The sequence below is a fragment of the Panthera pardus genome, unplaced genomic scaffold (assembly GCF_024362965.1).
Source record: "Panthera pardus isolate Hobbes unplaced genomic scaffold, ASM2436296v1 HiC_scaffold_11, whole genome shotgun sequence".
Classification (NCBI taxonomy): Eukaryota; Metazoa; Chordata; class Mammalia; order Carnivora; family Felidae; genus Panthera; species Panthera pardus.
In genome coordinates, this window is record NW_026526666.1 from 53,054,122 (window position 1) to 53,073,779 (window position 19,658).

Here is a 19,658-nt window from a genome sequence, read left to right on the forward strand (position 1 = left end):
ATGGAAGTAAAACTTGGTGCAATCACTTTGTAAAACTGTTTGGTGGTATTTACCAAAGCTTAATGTACATGTCCATTATGATCTAGCAATTTCACTCTTAGCACACAGCCAGCAGAAATAAGTGCACCAAAGGACACAAAGAGAAAGTTCATAGCAGTACTTTTTGTACTATGCCAAAACCACAAATTACCTAAATTTCTGTCTGTCAAAATTAAAATGAAAAAAGTAAAGTGGTGTATTTACTCTCTGGAATACTGTATAGTAATGCGAATGTACTACAATCACCACACAGCACGGATGATCTCACAAATACAACACTGGGGAAAAAGAAGCCAGAACAAAAGATTCGGTACTGAATGATTCCATCCGCATAAAATTCAAAAACAAGCAAAAGTAATCTATAGTGGTAGACCTCACATTAGTAGTTACTCTTCGAAATGGGTCTTCAAAAGGAGTAGATCCCTGGGCACCTGGGTGGCTCAGTTGGTTAAGCGACTGACTTCAGCTCAGGTCATGATCTCACTGCTTGTGGGTTTGAGGCCCATGTCAGGGCTGTGTGCTGACAGCTTGGAGCCTGGAGCCTGCTTCAAATTCTTGGTCTCTCTCTCTCTCTCTCTCTCTCTGCCCCTACCCCACTAATGCTCTATCTCTCTCTCTCTCAAAAATAAACAAAATTTTTAAAAATTCAGAAAGAGTACATTTAATTGACCAACTGAATTGGAAAGAATCACTTCATACATTCTCAGCAATAAAAGACTCCCCCAGACCCAGAGAAGGAAAACAAAACTGACCAATCAGTATATCTATTTCGTGGCTTTAAGGAGTGTTGGGGTGGGGACGGGGGGGGGGGGGGGGGGGGGGGAGTGGAGAGCTGAAATGGTTTTTCACATGCACTAAATAGAGCCTTCTACTTAAAAGCCTGAAATACTGAAATTGGTTTACCTCTCAACAAACAGTACAGATAAAGAAATCTACTATTATGGGACTTCCTCTAGTAGTCGGATCAACTTTTCTTCCAAGCCTGGGGGAAAAAAAAATTCCTAAAATGCTTGACCAGAAAGGAATGAAGTACTTATCCATATGAATAAGCCTTGAAAATACTATATACCAAGTGAAAGAAGCCAGACACAAAAGACCACATGTTGTATTATTCCATTTATATGAGAAGTCAAAGAAAGGCAAATCCATAGAGACAGAAAGTGAACTAGCAGTGGCCAGGGATTGCAGAAAAGGGGAAAAGAGGGAAGAGCATGAATGGGTACCAGGTTTCTTTGCAGGCAATGAAAATGTTATGGAATTAGCAGTGATTGGTTGCACAACTTTGGGAATATACTAAAAAACCTCTTTATTGTATAGTACTGTAAAAAGGCAAATTTTAGGGTATGTGAATTATATCGCAGTAAAAAAAGAAAAAAGAAAAGAGCTCATTGGAATTTTATTAGAAATGTTCAACTTAAGTTTTTTGGTGTTTATTTCTTTGTTTGTTTTAAGCCGTGCAATTCTTTCCTCAGAGGAAATCTTACCCCATATGAAAAAAAAATCTCCACAGAACTCTAGCACTCGAGAAAGCCCAGTTTGAAAATCTCTATATCAAAACCCACTCTCTCATTTACGTAGATGGGGAAAACAAGACCCAAATGTGAAGTCACTGAGTCAAGCTGCGTTGGGAACTGGACTGTAAGTAGGAAAAAATTCAGGCCTCTGAACCTCCAGGTCAATGGAGTTTTCATTCTCCCTGGCCTCCTCATTTATTGAAACATCTCAAAAAATCCTCCAATTCACCAAAATAAATAAGAAAGGTTATGTAAACAAATATATATATATATATATATATATATATATATATATATATATATATATATATATATAAATTTGTACCCTATCCCATATATGATTTGTCTACCCTGCCATTTGGATTATTCTCCTAAATTAAACATGGTTCTGTTAAAAGGAGAGTCTGAAAGGTGAAAGTGCCAGTTTCTACATATTCTTTTTTTTCTTTTGTTTTTAAAGTTTATTTGTTTATTTTTGAGAGAGAGAGCAAGCAGGGGAGAGGCAGAGAGAGAGGGAGAGAGAGAGAATCCCATACAGGCTCTGCACGGCCACAGCAGAGCCTGATACAGAGCTCGAACTCACAGACTCATGAGATCATGACCTGAGCTGAAATCAGGAGTTGGATGCTTAACCAACTGAGCCACCCAGGCGCCCCCTAAATCTTCTTATAACAACTGAAGGCCTATTTATTATTGTGAAATATTTTGAATGTTGCAGTATTTTGCAGATACTAAAAAGTGGAAGATGTATGAGCAGTCATGTAGGAAAAAAGTAAATATGACCTCAACAAGATAAAGCACATATATGGAAATATAAAGATATGCACAGAAAAGGGATACATTCAAATTTTTATAGTGGTCTCTAAAGTATGGATTAATAGATGGTTTTACAGCTTTCTCTGTGCTTTTCTGAATTTTCATACTTTCTTTTGAGAACATATATACATTTTAATTACACTGAATGGAGTCAGTCCTGTGTCCGACTATGTGTCAGGCACAGTCCTAGGTGCTTTTTATGTATTATTTCTAATTTCACAACAACCCTATAAGTTGGGTATTACTATTTCAGTTTTAAAATGAGGTAACTAAGGCTCAGAAGTTAAGGAACTTGCCCACTTTGTTAGTCTAAGAGCAGGGACAAAACATGGCTTTCTTTTTTCTTTTGTTTTGTTTTCCTGCCCCTCTCTCCCTCCCTCCTTCCCTTCTTCCCTTTTCTTTCCTTCCTTCCATTTTACAGTATGTGCGGAGGGCTGATGGTGTGCCAGAACTTAATCTAGTAACTAAAACTATGAGAAGTGACAAGAAAGGGAAAACACAGGATGCTCTGGAAGTATGCTATAAGGCAGGGCATGTGGAGGGGATGTGGAGTTAAAGAAAGCCTCACAGAGTAAGCTATTATCTGAAAGAGTAGAGCTAAGCCTGGAAAGAGGAGGGTAAATACATTCCAGACAGAAGGAACAGCATGCTGGGAACTGAAAACTCTAGTCTTTGAGAAAGTAAAATGAATCCAGGATGATTTAATGATCCACTATCAATTCCAAGGGCTATGTGTCTATGTATGTGTGTGTGCCTGTGCGTGTGTGTGTGTGTGTGTGTGTGTGTGTAAATAAAACGTCCTCACCACATCTTCAGTAGGCCAAATCTTGCAAGAGTAGGAAGGAAAGAGGAGATACTAACCACTGTTCCTTCCCCTCCTTTATCCCAATTAAGGCAATTTCCCTCCCTTGCAGCCCCTTCTTTTGAAATCCTCTCCTTTTAACACTGGTTCCCATATTTTCCCATTTATTCCAAGCAGCAAGAGTCACAGCTGGGTTCAATCTCTGCACCCCCACCCCCAGTTTGGAAGAAGTATTCTAAATTTAAACCACACGCACCAAACTAAAAATGGCTTAAAAGGGAAACAAAGTACCTTGTGCTGGGATCCTGTTAGATTTCACAGACACAAATTACCTTTTTCTAAGCATATGTAATCAAGTGATTCTTAGGTAATAACCATCTTCAAGGTCACATGAAATAAAAGTGTCTGTTTTTTAATGACCAGGGAAGAGGTTGAAGAGGGCAGGAAAAGGGTGGGGAGTTAAGTGTTGACTCATGTGAGGTACATTTGGGGTTCTGAGAATGTCATCCAGCTCCAGTGCAGGCTGGATCTTTCCTTGTCCTCTTTCTGAATCAACCCCCTAGAAAAGCAAGACAGAACCAGGAGTGAGAAACCTAGCTGACAGTCCCTGCACACCCCCAAGCAGCTTCCCCTTTCCAAGCTTTGGTTCCCTCCTTCCTAATCATTTTAGGGATTTGGAGGACAACCTTGATCAGTGATTCTTAAGCTCTTCTGTCCTTAACACTTCCTTTTTTGTTATTTAACATGAAAACGTTAATTCTTTCAAAAATTTTTATTCAAGTACAGCAGACATACTGAAAAGTGATCCAATCATGTTCAGCTTTATGAATTTTCACAAACTGAATGGACCTAAAAAAACAGTAGCCAAAATAAGGAATAGAACATTACCAGTACTGGAGTAGGGAAACACATCTGAAAAGACTGAAAAATGTGTGCTATGTGCTAGCTTGTTTGATTTTAACAGGAAATTTGAGGAAACATGAAAAACATTTCCACAAATGGGTAATGCACCAATCACTCAGTCACCCTTCAGTTTTATGCCACATTTGAGGAGAGCTATTTATTGCCCTGACCTATTTCCTAGAACTATAAAAATGTGTATTTGAGAAGGAAGGAGTCTAGTGCACAAGTGTTCAAAAAATATGAGCGAGTGAATGAACTGAACTTGAATTCGAGAAACTGAGGACACGGGCAGCAAGATGAAGCTCATGGGTGTGGCCAGCATTGTGCATGACCCTGCATCTGGACAAGGACTTTGAAAAAAACACCTACTCAGCTATAGTAAAATATTTGAATCAGGTTTTCTAAAACTTATGGTAATGTAAGCATTCAAATTATTTTGTGAATTTTAGAATCACAGAGAACTTGGGAGGTAAGAGTTAACAATTCCAAATCATAAAATCACAAAAATATTAAACATTTGGATGGAGGACCAGACTCGGGAAAATGAAAAAGTCTTTTAGTTACACATATTCTCTGGAACAAGGCACACAAATGTATATACATTTCAGAGAAAATATGGGGAAAGAAGATACTGACACGCTTTTAAAAAGCAAGAAACTGTAACTATCAATTGCACCCACCCTTTATTATTTACAGATGTTTAGAATATCATTGATATCTTGGGGGTTTTTTGCTCCATTGTTTTTAGTTTTTAATAGAGCCCACATTAAAATTAAACAGAACATCACCTCACGCCAGAGTGGCCAAAATGAACAAATCAGGAGACTATAGATGCTGGAGAGGATGTGGAGAAACGGGAACCCTCTTGCACTGTTGGTGGGAATGCAAACTGGTACAGCCACTCTGGAAAACAGTGTGGAGGTTCCTCAGAAAATTAAAAATAGACCTACCCTATGACCCAGCAATAGCACTGCTAGGAATTTACCCAAGGGATACGGGAGTGCTGATGCATAGGGGCATTTGTACCCCAATGTTTATAGCAGCACTCTCAACAATAGCCAAATTATGGAAAGAGCCTAAATGTCCATCAACCGATGAATGGATAAAGAAATTGTGGTTTATATATACAATGGAGTACTACGTGGCAATGAGAAAGAATGAAATATGGCCCTTTGTAGCAACGTGGATGGAACTGGAGAGTGTGATGCTAAGTGAAATAAGCCATACAGAGAAAGGCAGATACCATATGTTTTCACTCTTATGTGGATCCTGAGAAACTTAACAGAAACCCATGGGGGAGGGGAAGGGAAAAAAAAAGAGGTTAGAGTGGGAGAGAGAGCCAAAGCATAAGAGACTCTTAAAAACTGAGAACAAACTGAGGGTTGATGGGGGGTGGGAGGGAGGCGAGGGTGGGTGATGGGTATTGAGGAGGGCACCTTTTGGGATGAGCACTGGGTGTTGTATGGAAACCAATTTGACAATAAATTTCATATATTGAAAAAAAATTAAAAAATTAAAAAAATTAAAAATTAAAAAAATAAAATAAAATAAAATAAAACAGAACAGGGGCACCTGGGTGGCTCAGTTGGTTAGGCATCCAACTTCAGCTCAGGTCATGATCTCACAGTTAATGGATTTGAGCCCCGAGTCGGGCTCTGTGCTAACTGTTCGGAGCCTGGAGTCTGCTTCAGATTCTGTGTGTGTGTCTCTCTCTCTGACCCTCCCTGGTTCATGCTCTCTCTCTGTCTCAAAAATAAATAAACATTTTTTTTTAAATAATAAATAAATAAAAAATAAATGAAACAGAACAAATGGTCTGGTTCAACTTTCAGCTATAACAGAGTGGAATATAGCAGACCAACAGTTCTGTTGAGGGCAATTAGAAAGCCAGATAAAATCCAAAAACATCTGTTTGAAGCAAAGGTAGAGCTACTGATCAGTCAAGATTTGAGGATCCAGATCCTGGGGAGACATGAGGCACACTGAGGTAAGCCCAGCTTTCTGAAAGCCCATTTTTCTCTGTAGGGTATTTGCCAGTTCTTGGCATGGGGCAAGAAGTTGAGAAGCCAGGCAGAGGGCAGCTGCTAAAAGGCAGAGAAGCCTGCAGAACTTTTGACATTCTTATGGGGCTGCAGCAACAAAAAAGCGGAGTTCAGGACTGAAAAGGCATATCCTCGAGAGGCTCAAAGAAGTGAACCTGACATGAGCTTTCTCCTTGAAGTATTGTTAACTGAGCTGCACAGGATAAGAGGCTCAGAAGCCAAGGAAATCAAAGGCAGAACGAGCACTTTGGGTCGTGGAGAGTATTCGGTGGACTCACAGTATCAGGAAGACAAAAAATTGAGTTTAGGACCTGCTGAGGGAAATATCTCAGGCTCTCAATCAGTACTCCCGGGGGCCTAGGAAACCCAGAAGTAGATCAAATCTTAAAAGTCTGCAAAACACACTTAGACTGAGTGCTTGATTAGATTGAGGTGATCTTTCTACTGTGGGCAAAGAATAGGGTAAACGCTCTCATAAAGGAGATGACATCATCCAGAACATCTTCATACACAATATTAGACATTTAACAAAAAATTGCAGGGGCGCCTGGGTGTCTTACTCGGCTAAGCGTCTGACCTCAGCTCTGGTCATGATCTCACAGTTCACAGGTTCCTCACAGTTTGTGGGTTCGTGACCCACGTCAAACTCCGTGCTGACAGCTCAGAGCCTGGAGCCTGCTTCGGATTCTGTGTCTCCTTTTTTTGTCCCTTCTCTACTCTCACTCTGTCTCCCCCTCTCTCTCTCTCTCAAAATGAATAAATTTTTTTTTTTAAATTGCCAGGCATATGAAGAAAGAAAACCAAGAAAAAAACCCAGAAAACATAAACAGACTCACAAGTGACCCAAATATAGGAGTTAATAAGCATGGTCTTTACAGGGCACCTGTGTGGCTCAGTTGGTTAAGCGTCCACCTCTTGATTTTGGCTCAGGTCATGATCTCACAGTCGTGGGATAGAGCCCCAAAATAGAACAAAGAAATGAAGAATAGGAGTATAGGTAATAGAATCGGACACATATGGAAGAGAGTAAAAAGTTCTAGCATAAAAGTAATTAGAGTCCCAAAATGGGAGAAGAGAACAAAGCAGAAACAATATTTGAAAAGATAATGGCAGAGAATCATGAGAATTACAAAAAACATCAAGCACATAGATTCAAGAAGGGCTGAAGGCCCCAAGCAGGATAAACAGAAGGAAAATCATACCTAGGACAACTGCTGAAAACCAAATATATGAAGAAAAGTCTTTAAAAATTGCCAAGGAAAAATGATGCAACATCAACAGCAACAATAAAACTAATATCCAGGGCTCCCTGGGTGGCTCAGTTGGTTAAGCGTCCAAATCCTGATTTCACCTCAGGTCATGATCTTGCAGTTTCATGAGTTGGGGCTCTGCTCAATGACCATGTAGAACCTGCTTGGGATGCTCCCTCTCCCTCTCCCTCTCTCTCTCTGCCCTTTCCCCACTTGTGAGCGTGCTCTGTCTCTCAAAATAAATAAACTTAAAAAAAAAAAAAAAAGCTAATTTTCCAATAAAGAAAGCCAGCAACAATGGAATGGCATCTTTAAAAAATTTTTCTTTAACGTTTTTTTTTTTTCATTTTTGAGAGACAGAGAGAGACAGAGTATGAATGGGGGAAGGGCAGAGAGACAGGCAGACAGAATCTGAAGCAGGCTCCAGGCTCCGAGCTGTCAGCCCGATGTGGGGCTCGAACTCACAAATTGCGAGACCATGACCTGAAGTTGGACACTTAACGGACTGAGCCACCCAGGCGCCCTGGAATGGAATCTTTAAAGTGCTGGGGATGAAGGGGAGGATCTTTTTCCCCAGAATTCTATACATCCATTGAAATTATCTTCAAAAGTAAAGGCAAAACTAATCATTTCCAGACCAAAAAACTAAGAATATTCTTTTATTCCAGATATGCATTACAAGGAATACTAAAAGAAATGTTTTTTATTTGTTTGTTTGTTTGTTATACAGAGGAAAAAGATACCAGAGGAAAAATACTGCACTAATGAAAAGCAATGGCTAGGGTAAATATGTGAGTAAATCTCAATGGAGAGTGACTAAAAAACAATATGCCTCATGGAGGATTAAATATATATATGTATATATGTATATATATACATATATATAATAAATATACATACATAAATATATATAATTAAAATTAATTATAATAAAGACACAAGAGGCAGAAGGGGAGGGGGTATTGAGAAGGGAAGACAGGGTAAATAGAGTTAAAGTATCCTCAGAGCCTACCTTTGTCTGGAATGTGATTAAGTAAAAGTGGGATTGGACTAATCACATATACACAAAAAGTAAAATAGAAATAAATGGGTAACATGCTAGCAGAGGGGAAAAAGGGAAAGTTAAAATAAGGCTTGATCAATCCAAAAGAAAGCAAAAGGAAAAAAAATGGTACATAAAACAGATGGGACACAAATAGAAACAAATAGTGACACAGTAGCCATATAAACCTTAATATATCAATAATTACATTAGATGGTTTAAATAATTGAACTAAACTGTCAGACTGGAGTTTTAAAAATTCATTTATATGCTGCTTACAAAAGATGCAGATTAAACACAAATGCAAATAAATTGAAGTGTAAAGATGAAAAAAGATCTACAAAGTCGCCTGGGTGGCTCAGTCGGTTAAGCATTTGACTCTTGATTTCTGCTCAGGTCATGATCACAGGGACATGGGATCAAGCCTCACATTGGGCTCCACGCTGAGCATGGAGTCTGCTTAAGATTCTCTCTCTCTCCCTCTCTCTCTGTCCCTCCCCTGTGTATGCATGTGCGCACATGTGCGCATGCTCTTTCTCTCAAAAGAAAGAAAAAAAGAAAACAAAAAACATATACCATATTATATATATATGTATATATAGCCCAAAAAAACTGGATGGCTCCATTAATATTAGAAAGATACACTTTAACATAGGAAGCATTACTAGATATGAGAGACATTTCACAATAAATATACAATTCTAAATGTATATGGTACACACTTAAAATCACAGCCTCAAAGTTACATAAAGCAAAAGTGAGCAAATATAAAAAGAGAAACAGGCAAATCCAAAGTCATAATGGGACAGTTTAATCTCTCTCAACAAACAGAATGAGAGAAAAAAAAAGGATACATAAGATCTGTGCTATAAGATTTTAAAAATTGACACAATTGACATATACAGAACATGGAACCAAATAACCTCAATGTGCACATTTTTTTAAAGTAGACATGTAACATACATATATAAAGTTGACAATATACAGGGCCCAAAGCAAGTTGCAACAGATTTCAAAGGACTAACATCATCCAAAGTATGTTCTCTGACCACAGGTAAACTAAGGTAGAAACAAATAGCAAAGAAAAAAAAAAAAACAAAAAAACTAGAAACTCCACAAGTGCTTGGTAATGAAGAAGTACATTTCTAGGTGGGTGGGGGATGCATGAAATAGGTGACGGGGATTAAGGAAGGCACTTCTGATGAGCACTGGGTGATGTATAGAATTGTTGAATCACTATATTGTACACCTGAAACCAATATAGCACTGTATGTTAACTAACTGGAATTAAGATAAATAAATAATTTTTTAAAAAAAGAAGTACATTTATACATGACCCTGTGTGTCAAAAAAAAAAACCACAATGGAAATTAGAAAATATTTTAAACTTAAACAATATAAATTTAAATAATACAAAAATTATAAAATATTTTAAACTAAATGACAATAAAAACATGATATAACAAAACTAACAGCATGCAGCTAAAGCTATTTAGAGAAAAAAACAAAACACTTAAATGAAAATATTTTTTAGAAGAAAACTGATAATCAGAGATGTAAAACTCTATCTTAAGAAACTGGAAAAAATTTCAGAAAATTGGAATCAAAGAGTGTAAAAGTAAATAATAATGGTACAAGTAAGAAATGAGATAGAAAACAAATGTATAATATAAAAGAACAACCAAATTAAAAATACTAGCTTTTTGCCAAGATAAATAAAATTCACAAAACGTTGGCCATATGCATCAAAAAAAATGAGAACTACAAGTATAAAGAACAGAGAGATGGGAATGCAAGCTGGTGCAGCCACTCTGGAAAACAGTATGGAGGTTCCTCAAAAAACTAGAATAGAACTACCCTACGACCCAGAAATTGCACTACTAGGCATTTATCCAAGGGATACAGGTGTGCTGTTTCGAAGGGACACAAGCACCTCCATGTTTACAGCAGCACTATCAACAACAGCCTAAGTATGGAAAGAGCCCATTACTCGGCAATCAAAAAGAATGAGATCTTGCCATTTGCAACTACGTGGATGGAACTGGAGGGTATTATCCTAAGTGAAATTAGTCAGAGAAAGACAAAAATCATATGACTTCACTCATATGAGGACTTTAAGACACAAAACAGATGAACATAAGGGAGGGGAAACAAAAAGAATATAAAAACAGGGAGGGGGACAAAACAGAAGAGACTCATAAATATGGAGAACAAACTGAGGGTTACAGGAGGGGTTGTGAGGGGGGGGTGGGATAAATGGGTAAGGGACACTAAGGAATCTACTCCTGAAATCATTGTTCCACTATATGCTAACTAATTTGGATGTAAATTTAAAAAAATAAAAAATAAAAATAAAAAAGAACAGAGAGAAATACTGACATCAACCAAAAAATAGGAATAAACCACATAACCTACAAATATTAAGATCTTAAGAGGATATAAAGAAAGCCTTTTACCAATAAATTTGAAAATTCAGATAAAATGGACAAATTCCTAGAAAAACACAACTTACACAAAAAGAAATAGAAAATCTGAATAAATATATATCTATTAAAATAAATGAATCCATATTTTAAAACCTTCCTACAACAAAATTTCCAGCCCCATATGGTTTCACCAGTAAATTCTTCCAGACATGTAAATAATAATGCCATCTTACAAAACCATTCCAGACAACAGAATAAAGAGGAAACATCTCCCAACTTGTTTTATAAGGTCAGCAAAATCTTGATGTCCAAACCTGGCAAGGGGCCACAACAATAGAAAACTGCAGATTAATCTCTCTTGTGAACAAAAATATTCCTCAATAAAATATTAGCAAGTCAAATCCAGCAATATGAACAAAGGATAACATATCACAACTAAGCTGAGCAAAGTCAATTTAATACTCAAAAAAGAAATCAACATAGGGGCACCTGGGTGGCTCAGTCCATGAGCATTAACTCTTGATTTTGGCTCAGGTCATGATCTCGAGGTTTGTGAGATAGAGCCCCAAGTCAGGCTCTGTGCTGATATCCTAGAGCCTGCTTGGGATTCTCTCTCTCCCTCTTTCTCTCTGCCCCTCCCCCATTCATGCTCGCTCTCTCACTCTCTCTCTCTCTTCCTCTCTCTTTCTCTCTCTCTCTCTCAAAATAAATAAACAAAAAACAGGTAATTCATACTAACAAAATAGTACAATCATATGATATCACAACACAAAAAACTTTTGATAAAATTCATGATAAAAATTTAGCATACTAAGAATAGAAGATAACTTTCCTAATCTGAATTTTAAAAATGCCCAAGTGGGACACCTGGGTGGCTCAGTCAGTTAAGCATCTGCCTTTGGCTCAAGTCACGATCTCGCAGTTGGTGAGTTCGAGCCCCGCATTGGGCTCTGTGCTGACAGCTCAGAGCCTGGAGCCTGCTTTGGAATCTGTGTCTCCCTCTCTCTCTCTGCCACCACCCTCCCCCAAAAATAAACAAACAGAAAAAAAAAGTTCCTAGGTAAATCCTGCATCAAATATTGTATTTAAGTAATGGTCAAATATTGATAGCTTTTCCTCTGAGATGAGGAACAAAATAAGGATAATCACCATCACCACTTCTATTCAATATAGTGAGAGAGACCCTAGCTAGTGCAATAATGCAAGTGATGAAAAGTCTAACGATTGGAAAGGAAGAAATGAAATTGTCATTATTCACAGAAATACAACTGCCTGTAAAAATCTAAAAACTATTAAAATTAATACGTGAATTAGGCAAGGCCACTGAAATAAGGCCAACAAATAAAAATCAGCTATATTTCTCAACAACAAGCAATAGAGAATAAAATTTTAAAATACCAGTTACAGTAGCATAAATAAAAGCAATTACCAGTGACATCATTTCTAAGAAGACTTATGACATCTATATCCCAGTATTTCTGCCATAAAGAGGGAAGTTTATGCTCAGCTCAATCCCATTGTGGTAGATTGTTCTAATTTTTTTAAGGAACCAGAAATATAGAATTGAATATATAATCGTCAAAAGTTGTAATGTTGGCTCAAATTCTTTAAAATCATTGAGGTCAAAATAAAGTCATTTTATATAGTCTGAATAACACAAATATATGTAGATATAAAAATATTTTGTATTTCCCTGTGTAGTATCTCAAAATGAAACTGAAATTAAACAAAATTAAACAAAAATATATATAATACACAAAATTAAAAATATATATAATATGCCAACTATAATGTAAGAGAAGTAAAAGAAACGTTATTTATAATAAAACAGGGGCGCCTGGGTGGCTCAGTCGGTTAAGCGTCCAACTCTTAGTTCCAGCTCTGGTCATGTGAGCCCCACATCGGACTCTGCGCTGATAGTGCGGAGCCTGCTTGGGAGTCTCTCAGTCTCTCTCTGTCTCTCTCTGTCTGTCCCTTGCTCTCTGCCCCTCTGCCCCTCCCCCACTTGTGCACTCTCTCAAAAATAAATAAACTCAAAAAAAAAACGCCAAATGGATTTCAATATGCAAATGCTCAAGCAGTACTATATTAGAATATATAATAACGTAGTCACATACGTGTACTTCTATGTAGACTGAACGAGACAGGTGCGTTCTACTGGTTTCTCAAATACAAGCAGCATTGCTTTGGGTAAGTAGTTTTTCTGAACAAAATTAAGCATAATCTCTCCTCAATTTACACAGCATTTGTAATCCTGGAAATTTCAGTGTATATATATTTCAGAGTAAAACCAGTGCATGTTCTAGGCTTAGAAAAGTATAGAGGGTTTTCACTTACCTGTTCAGCAAAACATTCGAAAGTGGCACAGGACACAGGATAATTGGTCACTGAATGCAACAGTCCGGAGCATTGCAGGACATCTACCACATTTCTGGTTTCTTCCCAATGAATGCTTCTAGAGCCCCTATTTACTTCCAGTGTGTCCCCCAGAAAGCAGTACTGTGCCCATTTGAAAACCACTGGTAGAGACCAGCCTTAAAACCCAGTTTTATCACATGCTAGCCCTGAAAACCAAGAAATCAGTCAACCATTTACAGATCATCCCAGCCAACGTATCATTTCTCCAACCTACCCAAGTCACAAGCAGCAATGACAAAAATCCCTGAAGGAATCTGAGTTTCCTCTAAAAGTATCAACAGAGTCATAGTGGTTAAGAAAAGTCACAACATTTTTTGATTTCCTTACACTTACTGTATTTGGATTATAGACTGAGGGGATGTACACCACAGTCTTCTTAATATTTAGCACCCAGAAGTCTAGGTCTGTCCATATTCAAACACTCAATCAGATTTTATAATAACTTTCACTGAAAAATCAGATTCTTTCAAGAACTGCCCGCATAGACAATGCTCTAGACAATGCTCTACACCTGGTTTTACCACATTAAAATGTTATATATAACTTCATTTGCTCCAAAAATGCCATGCTTGTTATTCTGAGATAAAATATGGAAAAATAACAAAGTTTAAAAGAACTTTTTGCCCTAAACTCTTGGAGAAAAAAAATTTTTCCCAACCAAATTTTCAAACTCTCCCCTCCTATTCGTTCATATCACTACTTTTAAAACCTTGTTGCATAAAATACTCAGAGAACTGACTAAAAATAAAAGGGAAATTTCAAGCTGACTTGGAACGCCTATTTTCCAAATAAACACAATCCAGAAAATTAGTCAAAAGCCATCATTTTTCACAGCTCTCCTATGCCTTTTTATAGTAAGTTAATTCTAATAATAGACGACGTTGAAAATTTTATTAGTAAGTATGCAATTTCACCATGTGACTTATGCTCAAGCCCTTGACTACCACGTGAATGATTTGGGAGGTAAAATTATCTGGGTTTGAATCCTAAGTCTGCTACTATGTGTCCCTCTACAAAATTCTTAATCCATTTCTTTACATGTACAATACCCCCTGCCTTACAGTGTTGTGACAATAAAGCACCTCACAGAGAGCTTTTCACATACTAGTTGTTCATCAAATAGCAGCTATGGTTATTATTATTAACTGTCAAGTTTGCCAATATCTACTTATTAATGCATTCAACTATTTTCTTCTTAGGTGCCTCGTACATAATATTTTCTTTTGGCTTACAAACCATTTTGAGATATGCAGGGCAAATGTTATACAATACCTTTTGTATTTAAAAGCCTCACTGAACCGTCTTAAGACAAGATGTCCCAAAAGGAGAAGAAAGAAAGGCATTTGTTAAATCCCAACTCCGCATTTACTGAACATTAGTCATGTGAGGATAGCTTATAAAAATTCAGTTTCTGCCTACCAATATCTGGATAATTTATTTTCCCCTGACAATCTCTTCAGATTTTATCTGATTCTTTGTTTTCAGTCTTCCGAAACAATTCACAACATTGTAATAGTTTTTCTGCGGTATTTTCAGCATAAACACTAATTTTTAGATATTTACGTTTCATATTCAGGTCACCAACTGGTACTCTGGAACCTACAAATAGCTCTCATGGTCTGGTTACCATGGTCACACCTTTTCCTCACGACCCGGCACAGATGCCACGCACACGCACACACACGCACGCACACGCACACGCGCGCATGCGCATGGCCACCTCACGCTGTATACTCAGCTGGTGTCTGTCAACACACACCTATTTCCCGGCCCTGGAAAGATTCTATGATCATTAATAAATTGGCTTGGGTCTTGGGAGACCTTAAAAAAACAATCATTCTGAACCTGTTGGACTTTCTGAAAATCTGAGGAGAACTCTTGACGTTCTCCTCAAACATAAACAAAATGGGCATGCATATAAGACTGCATTTCACAGACTCCCGGAAAACCACGTTAATACGCTGTGCTGTATTTCAGCGTTTCTCAAACTCTCGGCTGGGATTCACAGTAAGAAACAGACCTGATATCAAGGCAGCCCATACCTACATACATAAACAAGCACAGAATCTAAAACAAGTTTCAGAAAACAGTGTTTACCCTCACTGGGTGCAGTGGTGTCTGATACCTTCTGTGCTACGTCATCTTTCTAAAATGCTGCTGGAGACTCACTAGATTCTTTTCTTACCACCCACAATCGTAAGAGCAGTGATCCAGTCTAACATTTCTTCATTTTAGAAATAAGGAAACTAAGATCCAAAGAAACAAAGGGTCTTGTTTTGGTCACTAATGTGTTTGGTCACTAGTGTTTGGTCACTAATAAGTTAGGTGGTACAAGCCCGAACCTAACTATCCTCAAAGCTCTTTCCAAAACAAAGGGAAACAAAAATTCTAAATACCACCTCCCCTCAAAAAGCAGCGAGAGACGTGAACCTTAAAACACGTTGACACGCTGAGAAACTGAGTGTTAAAATTCCAAACCATGCTGAATATTAGCCTCATCCTGAGCGTCCAATTGAGGCAGTCTTAACTTTTCTAAAACATGAGCATGGCCTAGCATGACATGGCATATAAGCAATTTTTTTTTTCTTTCCAAAAACCCTTTCTCTGGCCACTGACTGAAATCAACACAGGGGAAGCCAACACTCTCAAGTTCATTTGAAATACTTTAATTACATAGGCACAGGTTTTATTTGTTCACCAGAGGCTGGCTTAGGAAACGGCAGTGGAGAGGCCCTCTTTCCACTGGCCAGGCCCATGCTTACATAGCTCTTTTCCCTCACCTACAGCTGCTTAATTAAAATTTGAACATCAAAACCACACAGATCAATACATGGATGTAAATGATCCAGAGCCTATTAGATGTTGATAACTACCAACACCAGCTACCCCTGGCTCTTTTAAAGCTTCACTACAGAAAGTAGCATTGCTTGGAGACTTCATTACAGTTTAGTGGATTAAAATGCCAGTCTCCTCACTGGCCTCAGGCTGTTTATGGCTTTTTTTTTTTTTCCTTTTCATTTTTTGGTGTGTAATAAACATCACTGGCCACCACACGGTAAGAATCTTGTAACAAGCCAGAGAGCAGCTGGGAACTGGTCTGGGGAAGCCCAAGCCGGGCGGCCCTGCGTACAGGAAGGAAAAGGCTGGGGGCATGTGTCGTCTCCCCCGTCACCCAAACAACTTCGCGTGGGAGAGAGACCCAGTGGAAGCAAGTAACCTCCCCGGGGCGCGGCATGCCAGACTCCACCTGCGCACCCCAGCCCGGGTGCCCAAGGGCAAAATGCTGGGGCCTCCTTAACGCAGAGCGCACAGGGAAAACAGAGTAGGGTGCTAACTGCTGCGCAGTGGCTCCGGTGCGAAAAAACCGACAGCCCGCGGGGGGGGGGGGGGGGGGGGTGGCAAAGGGAGGACGGCAAACCCTAAAATTAGCGCTCGGGAAGCAGGGGTTGGGTACGGTGGCGCGGAGATGGCGTCCTCTGCTGCGGCGGCTTCCCAGGAGCTTTCCTGGAAGGGAGGCGGGGGGAAGGGGGGTGTGCTTCCCCAGGAGCCTGGCCCCTCTGCGCCTTCCACCGGCACCCGGACAAGGAGCAGGAGCAACGCAGCATGAAGGAAGGGCTCCCTCCGGGAACAGGGTCTGGGAACACGTGGAGCCTCCGGAGACCTTGGGGTCTATCGCTCCTCCCCCAACTGCGGCAGAAAATTTAAGGAGCCTCGGAATTTAAAACATCAGAATCCTCCAGAATCCCTGTTGTTGAACTAAAAAATTGGTTGGCTCATTTTAGTGAGCCCTGCCCTTCCCTGAGTTTTCATTTAAATCCTTTTCTCTCTCCCTCCATGGCTCAGACAGAATTAGAGTGAAGGGCTGGAGGGTAGGGGGTAAGGTACCAGGGACGTCTCTAGGCTGGAGGCTGGAGGGGTGGGGGTAGTTTGCATCCGAATATCTCTGCAAGATAAACAGTTCTGAAGGTCAATGATGGCTCTCCGTTGGGTCCTCCCTAAAGGATTGACGTTAAGGAATTATCTGTCAACGTTTTTCTTGTGAACCCAAACTGCAGAAGTCCGAAGTATTTCAGATATTCCAATTGCAATAATGCATCGAAAGCCTACATATTAATTAACTATTGTGAACTCTCCCAAAATAAAATTGTCAAAATCCTGGGAGCTATTATAAGAAAATCTGTGAAATGGAAGTATCTGTAACTCAGCCAGGATTAAATGAAGAATGCAAAAATATTGTTCTATTTGGTAGCACAAATATGGAAAACTGAATGACACAATATTTGGAAACTAAAAGCCAGTCATTAAAAAAAAAAAAAGTCATGTTTATTATATAACTAGAATTTTAAACTAACATATACACAGTAATTTATAGTCAGCCATTAATACAAACTAAATATATCTGTGGAGTGACATCTCATCCCTAGCATCTTTTAGCCTCCCCTCTGCAGTTGACCCCTTACCTTTATTTTCAGAATCTTTCATTCTCTCTTTCCTCCCTCTGCTGCAAATGAGCAGGAAAGTCGGGCTGGTTCTCCAAACCTGACTTTTGATTTGTCATTCACAGAAAGTCAGCGATCTCAGGGGCGAAGTCCCTCAACGGAAGAGCACCCGAGCTCTGATAATTGCATGCAAGTCAGTGTGCAGGGTGATAATTTTGCTTATGCTGGAGCTGAAAGGATGGGGATGAAGGCCGACGTAAACACAAATTCCAAAACATGGCATGGAACTGGATCTGGAGTCTAGGCTTGCCTTTCCTTCTCTAAGGTTAGGGAACCAACTGCTTAGTGCCTCCTCGGCTCTCTAGAGACTTGGTTCCGGTTGAAAGGTGAATGTCTGTGCCATGTGCCATGTGCCCAGAGTATTCTCAAACAGAGACCTTAATTTTGGAGGGAAGTAAGAGACCTGTGCTTTCTCTTTCATATTTGTTCATTCAACAAATATTTCTTTCACCTCTCTGTGGACCAGGCCTTATGCTAGGTAGTGAGGATACAACAGTGAAGGGGACCAGTCCCTGTCCTCAAGCTGCCCACAGGCTGTTACAGTACAGAGACCTACAGTGTGGTATGGTGACCTGTGTCTGCTAAATGGACACATATTATTGAACCCAGTTTATCCAGGTGTAAGTTGATTCTTAAAGCTGAGCCAGAAATGGGGATGAGACCATAAAAGCCCTCTCTTAGAGACCAAGGAAGATTCAAGCAAATCTTTCAATCATCCAATTCAAACATTACGTAGCTAGGATTCATTCCTTCATTTCTTCGTTCAACAAATGTTTATTTGTGCCAGATAGAATTCCATCTGTTAGGGATTCAAGAGCACAGAAAACAGACCAAATCCTGCTCATAGCTGTTACATTTTGGTGGGGGTATTCAAACAGACACTAAACAAACAAATATAAACATATAATAAATAAAAATAAATGCCATGAGGAAAAATGAAGCATGGTAATGAAGTAACACACATGCCATTTTAGATAGGGTGGCTAGAGGAGGTATTTATTTTATGAAACATGGGTCAGTGTCATCATAGTCCCTTTGGAACATCTTCATTCAGACATTGTCCTTTTTTTTTCTTTAACGTTTATTTCTTTTTGAGAGAGAGAGAGAGGGACAGAGTGTGAGCAGGGGAGGGGCAGAGAGAGAGGTAGACACAGAATCTGAAGCAGGCTCAGACCTGCTTCAGTGGGACCGTGAGATAATGACCTGAGCTGACCTCCTCTGCCGTAGTTGCTCTGTAGGTGATGGGTAGTGGTTATTCCCCACTATAGATCAGTCAGCTGATCTCCAAAAACATTAACTGACCCAATTCAGGACCTCACTAAGTTGTGAGTAGAGCAATAACAAGAAATACACCTACCTGTTGCTCTCATCCCCAGAAATTGCTGGGTGAAACACAATATTGACATGGAAAATTTGCTGGAGCAGGAGTCAAGATAAGAGAGTTGAAGACCTGTCTCCACACTATTAACTGAGTGGTGTAGGGTAGGTGACAACCTGTCTGGCACCAGTTTCCTCATCTGTAAAGTAGGGCTAATCATATGTGTCCTGTGTGTGTGCAAGGCTTTTCAGAAGATCAAAAGGGAGAACAGATGTGGTACTTGGTACACTAAGTCCTATATAAAAGCAAGGTATAATTAGCAACATACTTGGGCTAAGAGAACTAATTGCTAGTGTTCATCTGGTCATTGTAGCCAAAGAGTCAAATATAGCTGCAGAGTAAAAACCTGTCCTGGCCACTAGGGGTCCTGGAGTTGATTTCTAGCTACCACACTGTAAAGACTCCTTGAAAGTTTGGGGACATTTTTAGTATTTGGTTTTTGTTCCCATCTTTCCTTGGCAGTGAATAATACCTTTATGCTCCTCTTTGACAGGTTAAGACCGGAGAGGAAAATCTACCTTCACTGGAA

General features: G+C 39.2%; 1 protein-coding gene across 2 annotated transcripts in view; it reads right to left on the minus strand.

Annotated features, from left to right (window-relative positions):
- DNAJC6 (DnaJ heat shock protein family (Hsp40) member C6) overlaps positions 1-19,658 on the minus strand; it is a 150,702-nt gene that overhangs the window by 121,927 nt on the left and 9,117 nt on the right. The window contains exon 1 of one of the 2 annotated variants that reach the window (XM_019449004.2): positions 17,713-17,917. The exons of the other annotated variant lie outside the window; for it this stretch is intronic. Within the exon in view, the coding sequence (XP_019304549.2) occupies positions 17,713-17,734 (22 nt within the window). The 5' untranslated portion in view covers positions 17,735-17,917. Of the gene's footprint in view, positions 1-17,712; positions 17,918-19,658 lie in introns of those variants that run through there. 2 annotated transcript variants of the gene reach the window in all.